This window comes from Gossypium arboreum, chromosome 10, assembly GCF_025698485.1.
Source record: "Gossypium arboreum isolate Shixiya-1 chromosome 10, ASM2569848v2, whole genome shotgun sequence".
NCBI lineage: Eukaryota > Viridiplantae > Streptophyta > Magnoliopsida > Malvales > Malvaceae > Gossypium > Gossypium arboreum.
In genome coordinates this window covers 49,178,570-49,189,936 of record NC_069079.1, presented here as the reverse complement: position 1 = coordinate 49,189,936, position 11,367 = coordinate 49,178,570, and the positions used below count along the sequence as shown (strand labels likewise).

Sequence of the window (11,367 nt, the reverse complement as noted above, 5' to 3'; positions counted from 1 at the left end):
TCTGATTAGACTAAGGACATGTTTAGATTGTCTACTAATATAAGTTATCTTCTCGTATTACGATCTGAACATGAAATGCCGCTTAATATTAGTTTAAACATTAAATAATCAATGAGCTAATATTTGCTTTCATTTTGTTTTACATACAAAAAACGTTGAGGACATTATACAAAATATATTAATGATAATGATGAATTTTTTTAAATCAATTTCTTTGAAAAATAACAAGTACATAGACAAAATCATTACACTAAGGGCACTAGATCCTAAAATGTAAAAGAAAAAATTTGTGGGAAGCTATTTATATCTTGTGACCTAGATGTGATCAATAAGGTGTTTGTTCTTGGCAGGCTAGATGCAACTGAATGTGAAGTACTCAAGCTAACTTATGTTGTCTCTATTGTCGATAAGTGAACTTAAAGAAAAAAGGATTGGTAGCTAAGTTACTTTGCTCAAGGATTGGTTGCACCCAACTAGTGAAAGAGGCTAAAGGAATCTTAAGAGTAGACATATTGCGCAGAGAGATTAGCAACTAAAGTTGATCTAGCGATTCCGCTGGTTACTGTGCTAGGTGGATCTCTTATATTCAAGATTACAATGGGTGAATGTTAGGCGATTAACTGCATTAGGGGTCGTGGCTCTAGATTTTGGGTTTTTGCAATGGTTAGGCTGGGTTGTTTAGTGGGAGAATCTATAGTTTTTTTTTTCATGGATTCCCACAAAAGACATCAATTTGTTATGGTTTATTTACCAAAAAAAAAAATGGTTTAAATGGGTTAAATTGATATTTCAAATTATTTGCAAAGTAGAAAACAAGTTAGAGCACACCAGAGTTTGTACTTCAAAGTACCCTCTGATACTCAAGTCAGCAAAGATTTGAAGGGAAAAGGAAAGAATGGTACAAAATAAATTAAAATCATACCAAATCAACTCCATAGTCATGGTATTTATAGATCTCTGTGGGGTTGCCCAAAGTTGTCCAAACTGTGTTAGGATTTAAATATTGCACCTTAATTTCTCTGTACTTTTAGGGGCATTCGCCCATGCTTTATTTTGTTGAGCAACCGAGTTGGTCGAGTTTCTTGTAAAAGCATCTTCTGTTAATCTAGAAGAATAAGGAGGGTGCCACATGTGTAATCATTTTAAGTTTGTCGGGATGAAATTTCGTGTTAAGGCTCTTAGGTCTGTTCCAATATTGTTTGGGCGGAATTATTGCTTTGGATTTTCATACTTCGAGCCAGCTAGCTCATTTTGTTGAGCAAATATTGTGTTTCAGGTTATAAGCTTTGGATTTTATTGAATTGTAAAGTTTTTTTAGACAGATATATATAAGTTTTTATATATGTAATATGTAAACATAAAATATTAAAATAGTGTTAATAATTTGTTAAATTGAATAAAATTAGAATTCTATGTATATAATTATATAAAATTAAAATTGTATAATATTATATATTAAATTAAAATGTATGTAATTTTAAATTTTATTTCAAATGTTAGTTATGAAATTCAAAGTGAGCTAACCGTACCAACCAATAATGCAAGTATAGAAATATGCAATCAACTTTAAAAAAACTGCCAATTAGTTGATTAACTTGAATAGTTTACTTCAAAATTAATTTAAAAATCTAATTAGGTATTAAACTGTTCTAAAATCTCAAGCAACTTCATATTTATGTCAATTCAACCTCAAAAGTCTTAATCAAAACTTAGCCCTATATTTGTCATTTTCACAAAAATCTCAAGCAAAATTTTCATTTAATATAGATAATTTCTACTTTTTCATTTTTTATTTTAGCAATTTTTTAAAATTTAAAATTTCACCAATAATGTATTAAATATTTTATTTTTATTATTTTAAACTTAAGGTGTTTGAAATTATGTTTTGCAGGATTGAAATATGAGATGTGGTTTTCAAATTTAAAATTTATATTTTCACTTTAACTAGAATAGGGTGTTACCATTTTTCTCTTTATAGAACCATTTCAATCAACCATTTGTCGGTAATAATGGAATAGAGAGACCTACAAAATCTGTACATATCATTTTTGAAAGAAAATCAAGGTTGTACCCATCGCTACAACTGTTTGCTCTGTTAAAAGTTGCCAAGTGATATAAATTAATTAAATTTATTTAATTTAAATTCAACAGATTAAGTGAATCCAAAAACAATAATAAATTATTTAATTAAAAGAGAGAGAGAGAGAGAGAGAGAGAGAGAGAGAACAAAGACAAGGACACAATACATCGCTGTCTTAACCTCTGCATGCCTCAATATTCACTCACTCCCCTTTTCTCTCTTTCTCTCTCTTCTCATCTTCTCCTCCTTCCTCTTCCTCTCTCCATCTAACTTTGGGCCTCCGTACCCGAACCGGAGACCCGGACAAAGAGCTCCACTCTTTCACCCCCCATTCATTTTTCCACTGCATTTTTTCTATCTGGGAACAAGGTTCCAGAAGAAATGTACTCGGCTATTCGGTCGTTACCATTAGATGGAAGGGTGGGAGATTATCAAGGCTCGCTTGATGGTACAAACTTGCCTGGTGATGCTTGTTTGGTCTTAACAACCGATCCTAAGCCCCGACTCCGATGGACCGCCGAGCTCCATGAACGTTTCGTCGATGCTGTTACTCAACTTGGCGGCCCTGACAGTCAGTTTTTTTCCCCTTTATAGCTTCTCTTTGCTTTTGCTTTCAACTTTAAAAATGTGATTCCCCAACCCCCCTCCCCTTTTTCTTAAGCATTTGGATTTATATCATTTTATTTTATATAATGTGTTATATATTAATGAGCGTTTAGGATTTTGGAACACTTTTAGTACTTGGCGGGTTCATGCGATGAGATTTGGTCATATCGGGATCTTTTAGATTGATAGCTGAATTTTTTTTTTTGGGTTGGTTTCTTTGTTTTAGTCTTGCTTTTGAGATTTGGGCTTCTTTTTTTTCCAATTATTATTTTGGTAATTCTAGTTTTTATCTACTCATGAATCCCTCAGTTCATAAAATTTATATTTTTTTTCCCTATTTGGATGAAGAAGATATGTTGTTAGGGTGTTCTTCATATCAGCTATGACTTAATATTAATAAGCAGCCACAATATCACTGCAATGGTTTAGAATCATGACCTCCATTAACATCATTTCAAAATGAATCATGACTGTCTAGGAACTTTACCTTATTGCTATTGGCTGTTTCTTTCTTCATCATATCTGCCAATCCTATATTTTTGACCTCTTGCTAATATTTTTACACAACTTACATTTGCATATAAACACATAGATACTGTCTAGTTGATTCATTAAGCCTAGTTTTGGTCAAATTCGGTAGCCCACCATATGTTGTTTGTGTACTTCTGTTATGATAAAATACAACCAAAAAGACAAAACCTTGTTTTGGAGCCATTGAGTTCAATAATTTGGTCAGCAACTTAGCTTGCTTTTGTTGGAAGACAAACTAGTGTAAGTATGGTACTTTGTCTTGGCCTGGGAAGAATATTCTTGGTTTTAGTGTTTTTCTTTTTCGTGTAAAAACTCTGCCTAATGATTAAGTTACGGGGCTTGTGCAGCAAGTTTTTTTATGGTGTTTAAGCATAGCTTGTAAGATGCTGCGATGTTATTTCCTTCTTTTTGGAAGACGCAATGTTCGGTTTAGATGCAATGCTTGGACTTGTCTCTTTAAATGAATAGTTCAATTTTTGGTGTCTAAATTGGATTTCTGAGGATATTGCTCAAGAAATCTATATGCTTGAAATTGCAATAATGATGCTTTTGGAAAACTGAAATCCCATTGGTATGCGAGGTCAAAAGATTTGGGGAACCACCATAAAAAATAGTTGATTTTGTGAGTGATTTTCAGATAAGATGGTAGCAGGTAAAAGTATAATGGAGGTCCTTATACTAGGAGTTAGACTGCATTTTGCTCCCTCTAACTAAAAAAATGGGCAACTTAATCCCTGTATATTAAGTCAAAAAGCAAATTGGTCCTTTGTTAAAAATTCTATCAATTTTTATTGTTAAAAAAAACTAGTCTTTGTACATCAGCAAGAGGTATAGGTGGCACACCACGTGACACTGTTTGGTTATTCCATCAATCACGTCAGTTTTAAATAGTACAAATAGATGGAATTTTTAACATAAAGGACCAATTTTCTCTTTGCTGTTAAGATAGATGGACTAATTTGCTCATTTGAATAGAGGAAGCAAAATGTAGTAAGATATGGATGACAACCTAAGAGCACTATGGGTGATTTCTTGATGGCCAATTGGCAACCACCTAAATCTGTAGGCAACTAGTGTCTGACTGTTAAACTTTCTGGCATCTTTATGTTTCGGTGAGGCTTGTCACTGCTGAGAGAAAAAGTTTATCAGGCTTTGTATGCTCTGAGTTGGAAGTCGGGGCTTTATTTCCAGGTGCAACTGTGGTTCATATTCTACCGAAGATATAGATGATTATTTTCCGGACTTCTCTAATCATAACTGTGCCATAGTTTAATATAATGTCTTGTCCATTTATAGCATGCATGCTTCCCTATTTGAATGCCAAAGTGTTTTCCTTTTTTTTGTGAACCAAACCTAGCTGATTGACAATGGCATTATAAGAGTCAATGTTCATGCGCCCTTCTGTTATGTCTTGTATGCTCTTGCATTTTGTTATTCTAAAGTTGTAGATAGCTTATTTTGTCTTCATATGCACTGCAGAAGCAACCCCAAAGACTATTATGAGAACAATGGGAGTAAAAGGCCTTACCCTCTATCACTTGAAATCACATCTTCAGGTTTGTCATCACTGCCATCTCTTCAATGATCATTAAGATTTTCCGTACTTTATATTAGTGATGTCATGTCTTTGTCCCCTCTCTTTTACATGTCAAAGATGGATCTCGTTTTAAATCATGATTTACCATATTCAGTAAGCTTAATATCCGATTTCCTGTGCCCATTAATATTGCACATATTTGTGTTGGGAGGAAGGGAGTCTACATACTAAGCTATTTGGAGTTCTAATAATCAGAACTTTCTATTTCCTTCACTCATTACCCCATATTTGCAGAAATATCGGCTGGGGAAGCAATCGTGCAAGGAATCAATTGATAACTCTAAGGATGGTATGCATCTTAGTCTCTTTAAATTACTATTACTTTAGAGCCTGTGCATTTAATAACAAATATGATAACTTATACCCTTTTAAGTCTTGTACCTTTGATGTACTTATGATTCTTTCACTTTTTTGACTCTGCCAAGAAAAGACCATTGAAGAAAGGTCTCTAATATATTCACCCTGTTTATTACGACACTTCAAAGAGAAGTAACCACACTCAAGAAGACTGAAGGCATAAGCTTTTGGGGTTTTGATAAAAATTATTTTGATATGAATTTCTTGATTTGTTCATCTTGGACTTTAACTGGATCTTTTTAGACGTGAGGTCTTGGGGTTATTATAAAAATACCATCATAGGCTATCCTATTCATAATCGACTGATAATTGGATATGTGATTGGTGTTTCAGCATCTTGTGTTGCAGAAAGTCAGGACACTGGTTCATCTACAACATCGTCGTCAAGAATGGTAGCGCAAGATCTGAACGAGTATGTTATATTTTCTCTTGTTTGACAGTTTCACTTGTTGCTTGGTCCTCGGATGAATGCTGAATTTCATATTCCTAACAGTGGTTACCAGGTAACTGAAGCTCTACGAGCACAAATGGAAGTGCAACGAAAACTGCATGAACAGTTGGAGGTTGGTTATAGTTGCCTAGACTTTTGGTTAGCGTCAGTTTTCCACGGTTGTTTACTTAATTATTGCCCTGTAAAGCAACATGCAGATACTGAAATTCAGTGACCTTGAAAGGGTGTTCTTTTTCGTTGTAGGATAGATTTCTGTGTACTAATGGTTTCACTTGGCAGGTACAACATCGCCTTCAACTTCGGATTGAAGCACAAAGCAAATACCTACAGTCAATGCTCGAGAAAGCCTGCAAAGCTCTGAACGATCAAGATCAAGCTGCTTCCACAGGTCTGGAAGCTGCAAGAGAAGAGCTATCGGAACTGGCTATTAAGGTTTCCAATGATTGTCAAGGGATGATCCCTCCTCATGATAACATTAAACTGCCTTCCTTGTCTGAACTTGCAGTAGTTTTAGAGAACAACAGAACATCCAATATGCCAGGTCGGATTGGTGATTGCTCGGTCGAAAGCTGCTTGACTTCGAGTGGAAGCCCGGTGAGTTCACAGGCTGGTATCATGAAGAAGAGGCCAAGATCCATGTTTGGAAATGGAGAGCCTCTGCCTTTGGATGGCAATATAAGGCAAGAAATAGAATGGGGGATGCCTAATATTAGTTGAGTTGCAGGACATTTCCTTCTTAGAAATGGTACCTTCTCTCTTTTATTATTATTATTTTCCATTTTCTTTTTTCTTTCTGTTTTAATCCTTGTTTAGTTAATCTAAATGCATTTTCCCCCTTGTATCAACTATGTATATTATTAAAGCAGATCTCTTTTAGAATGCGGAATTTAGCTTAATTGGTTCATGCGATCATCATTCTAACATCTTTGTGATTGGGAAAATTGGTTGCAGTGTTATGGAACTGGATTTCTATGCACTTCACTTCATCTACTAAATTATGTTTTTGTAAAACAAAAAAATCTAAGTATTTTCAAAATATGATTCTGGGTTTACATTTGAGAAAAATAAACCAATTACATGCAAAAAAAATTATATAGCATCAAATTGGTATATAGAAATATACCAGAACCAATTACGTAATTACAACATAATTTGATAAAACTACTAGATAATATTACAAATTTACAACATAAAACTAGTAGAAAGTAAAATGATTTTTTTTTTATAAGTAGACAGAGAGGTTGGTGGATCAGAAGTGGATAGAGAAGGGTTTCCCAAACTTTTTTTGGTGCCCCCTTAGGCTTCCTTCATCTCTCTTTTATAGGAAAATTTTTGAACTTTATTTAATTTCCTTTTAATCTTGCATAGATTTTTTTGGTAAAAATAATATCTCATCATTGATATGACATGGTTACTTTCACATTGCTTTCTTTTTTTATTTGCATTTGTATGTCGTTTTCCCAAGTTACCTTTTTGGATATCACTTTTTCACGTAACTTTCTTTTTTGTCTTCACTTGGATGTCGTTTTCTAAAGTTGTTTCCTTGATATTTTAATTGATTTTTTCAAATTGGCTTTTATCCTTCTTGAATATTAACTAGATTCATTTCTTTCATTTCATCTGGCTATAATAAATCTATTGACAGTCTTGGTGAGTTCCAATTTTCCCACGTACTCTTGATTTCTTCTATTATGTGATGGAAAATCATCAATCTCCATGTCAGCTTTCTTTTTTAATAGTTGCATAGATTCTTCCTCTTTATCATCTTGAGTGTTTCCAATATCATATGTCAATATTCTTCTTCCATCAGTCCATAGGCTATAAGTTTTTTGTTGAAGTAAATATTGGGTTTTGGTTATTAAATCTATTTTTGTTTGGATATGATAATAACTGAGATTATTATAACACTTGTCAATATTTTTTGTCAAGTGTCTTTTTTCTTCTTTAACTGCTGAAAGGTTGAGACCTCTAATCATTTTTTTAATGATCCAAATTTGATATGACTGATAAATTTTTTTTTTAGTTATACCAATAAGACTATTGATTTCAAGATGAAAATAATAATAATAATCATTTTCATATATCATTCGTAATAATATAGACTTAATAAATGCAAAAAAATTTTAATAAATAGAAAGAAAAATTTTGAAGTGTTATTTCTTTAACAAAACCCCATTCAATACTATTTATATCAAATAGTTCATGATCAAGTCTAAATTTTATAGTAGGAATTTTTCATTTAAATCGTTTGTAAAAACATAGGCTTGTAAAAAATATTTTGAAAAAGCTTTTTGAAATAGAACTTGTTGTTTGCAGATAGCTCCATTTGTTTTTTTAAATATTTCCACTGGTAAAAATTTTCTAGCCTTATTATATAAACATAACCTAAACATTTTCTTCATAATAGGGCTATTTGTTCCCTTATTAATAAAATACTGAAATATATCAAGAAGATTGTTTATCTCCTTAATATCTAAATAACTGATTTCTAGTTCTTCCCAATCTCAATATAAAATGGATTTTAATAATAAATCATGAGCTTTATTGTTCTTTAGTTGTTTTTTCAACTAAAAATTGTGAAAGTTTAGTAAGAGCTTGTAACACCCCTAACCCGTTTCCGTCGCCAGACTGGGTTACAAGGTATTACAATTAGAACACGTATTCGAATAATCACATGCATAAACTTGTACACATTTATAAACCATTCATTTTGTCATTTTCATTTCATCAAGCCAAATATAAATACATTCTCCAATAAGTTAGACAATTGTTCACTCCCAACCTTGTTCATTCATTTTATAAATCAATACCTATTTCTAATATGCACATTAAGCATACACTGAATAATATCCTATAAATAACATGCATTTTAACTTAATAATGCATAATTCTTTATAACACCATATACATTCCCTATTCTTACATAACCAAAACACATCATTATGCTTTATATAAATATCATGTGTCATAATGTTCAATTCATTTATCAATATTACCATACCTTTATAACATATATATTTAATCATAAATATAAAATACCTCACTTTTAACATAAGCATACAAGTGAACATATAATGACCTATTTTAATCACGTTTGCGAACCACATATATAGCATATTAATAAGTTTAAATAACATATTCAACTTGACTCTACTTGGCCGATTCATTACATTAATATTCATGACTGATGCACATATAAATATATATACTCATACAAATATATATATATATATATATATACACACATATCATAATCATTTCACTTCAATACTAATCTAAATTTAGTAAACCAATCTCAAATACAAAACATATCATACAACACATATACCAAAATAAATCCCAAACACATATCATAAGTCAACCAAGACACATAGCATTTTAACCAAAGATGAACTTAAACTATAATCAAGCAAAACCAAATTCAAGCATAGGAGTCAAGCCATATTCGTATGGCTCAATTTATACATATCCAAGATCGGACAAAATACATATTAGCTTATACATGCCATAAGTTCGAAATAAGACTTTTAATAGTACCAAAAGTTGGTGATAGTGTGGATGACTTCATTGACGATCCCCGAGCCTATGCTAACTTCCAAAATCTATAAGAACAAAGAATAAACATACCCACAGTAAGCTATTGTATCTTAGTAAGTTATAAGCAATTTAAGCAAATTAACAACCTCGATAGATTAATAAAATAACCCGAATCAAACATATATTTATACACAAAATATACCATGGCTGAATATACACATATATAAACTATCAATATATTCTCCAATTTCAAAGTCATAATATCATAGATAATCAATTATACATATGTATTCATATATATACGTACTCATGAATCAGTTTTAAATAACATACTTATACTTATCATAAAAACGAATACACTACTCATAATTTCATACATTTTCAATAGCATCACATTACATTTTTATAACACATCTTTTAGTCAATTTACCTTCATTTCAAATAAGTAAACCACATTACATTCACGTACCTAGTCACTTTAGCTCATTTAATACAATTCATTACTTTTAGTGTTGCTCTCATAAAATTTGTCAGGCATAAAGCCTAGTATAACACACCGGCACAGAGCCTACTAGGCAATAAGCCTGATTTAATACACCGGCATAAAGCTTGCTAGGCAATAAGCTTGATATTATACACCGGTATCAAATCCTGCTAGGCAATAAGACTGATATATCACAGTTACAAAGTCGATCTTACACATAATTCATATTTCGGAAATCCTAATTATTCCTTAAAGTTCATACGAAGCCTTTCAAACATCATATCTCAATTGAACCGAACTTATTCTCAAATCTCATAAACATTTTTACATTCGGCTATAACTATAGAAATTCACACAATTAAATTCAGCATATAAAGATCATATACATTCAAATTTAACAACGTTTATTGCTTATAAACTTACCACGGATATCGACGAACGATGTAAATCTACTATTCGACTATTTTTGTTTTTCCCCGATCCAAGTCTGATTTCTTTTGTTCTTGATCTATATTCGTATAAATTAAACTTATTAAATCAATTATTCAACCAAATTCATCCAAAAACATACAAATGAAAAAATTACACTTTTACCCCTGATATTTCACATTTTTCACAATTTAGTCCCTATTGCATAAAACACAAAATATGCACAATCTCACAACAACATAGTTAGGCCGAATATTCCTTATACTCATAATAGTCCATATATTTCATTTATTTCACATTTTATTCCTTCAGTTTATTATTTTTACAATTTAGTCCTAATTACTCAAAATCATCAAAAATTTCAATACAAAACATGTTAATCTAAAACATATCTTTACTATTTCATCATCAAACATCACAAAACACAAATATTCATCAATGACACAACTCAAAACATTCATCAAAATCAGAAATCCTAGCATGGGTCGGATAGTATTCGAAGCAACGATATCAAAAACGTAAAAATTATCAAAAACCGAGTTAAAATCATACCTTAATCAAGCTTGAATATAACCGAAACCTAGCTTCTTTTTATTTTTCTTTCTATTTTCATATTCGGTGAAAGAGAAACGTATGACCATGGCTTTTTAATTATGTTATATTATAACTTATATTATCATATTATTTAATTATTTATTTAACCTTTAATATACAATATGGATTCTTTATAATGGTTGTCTACAACCGTCCAACACCAATATTATGGTCTATTTGCAACATAAAACCTCCATAGTAAAAGAACAACAACAATTTGATCCTTTTACAATTAACCATCAAATTTTATTTTATGCGATTAAGTCCTTTTATTTAATCGGACACTCAACCGACAAAAATTAAATCACAAAAATTTCACAGATATTAATTCACACATAATAAACACTGAAAATAATTTTTAAATATTTTTTGTGACTCGGATTCGTGGTCCCAAAACCAGCGTTCCGAATAGGGTCTAAATCGAGCTGTTACAGAACTGTCCTGAAATTAGCTCTTTGTTTAGTAATATGGGTTTTCCATATATTATTAATAAAATTATATAATTCTGATGGGAAGACTAGATTATAAAAATCCTTTATTTCCTGAATTTGTTGTGGTTTCAACAAATTTTCTGATGCACAAAATTTTTTTGCTCCTTTAATGATTTCAACATAATTGGCTTGATATGTTGAATTTGGATTTTGAGACCAAGAGAATTGACTTACCGGTTGTGGTGTAAATGATAAATGAGTTCCAACTGG

At 31.5% G+C, this 11,367-nt stretch overlaps 1 protein-coding gene and 1 long non-coding RNA gene across 3 annotated transcripts; one reads left to right on the top strand and one right to left on the bottom strand.

The window, feature by feature from the left end:
* Nucleotides 1-2,184: 2,184 nt before the first annotated feature.
* LOC108454761 (protein PHR1-LIKE 3) lies at nt 2,185-6,501 on the top strand. Of its 2 annotated transcripts, none has more exons than XM_017753328.2 (6): nt 2,185-2,651; nt 4,697-4,773; nt 5,049-5,103; nt 5,520-5,583; nt 5,665-5,734; nt 5,902-6,501. In XM_017753328.2, the coding sequence occupies exons 1-6, from the start codon at nt 2,462-2,464 to the stop codon at nt 6,337-6,339; spliced, it is 894 nt and encodes a 297-aa protein (XP_017608817.1). In that variant the 5' UTR covers nt 2,185-2,461; the 3' UTR covers nt 6,340-6,501. The 2 variants fall into 2 exon arrangements, with proteins under 2 accessions (XP_017608817.1, XP_017608816.1); XM_017753327.2 differs by having other exon boundaries at nt 2,186-2,651; nt 5,505-5,583.
* A 2,378-nt stretch (nt 6,502-8,879) lies between these two features.
* Nucleotides 8,880-10,752, bottom strand: LOC108456521 (uncharacterized). The gene is made up of 3 exons (XR_001866950.2): nt 10,625-10,752; nt 10,067-10,151; nt 8,880-9,224 (listed from the first exon to the last, which is right to left on the bottom strand). It is a non-coding gene; the product is annotated as an uncharacterized LOC108456521 (long non-coding RNA).
* Between the last annotated feature and the right edge of the window lie 615 nt (nt 10,753-11,367).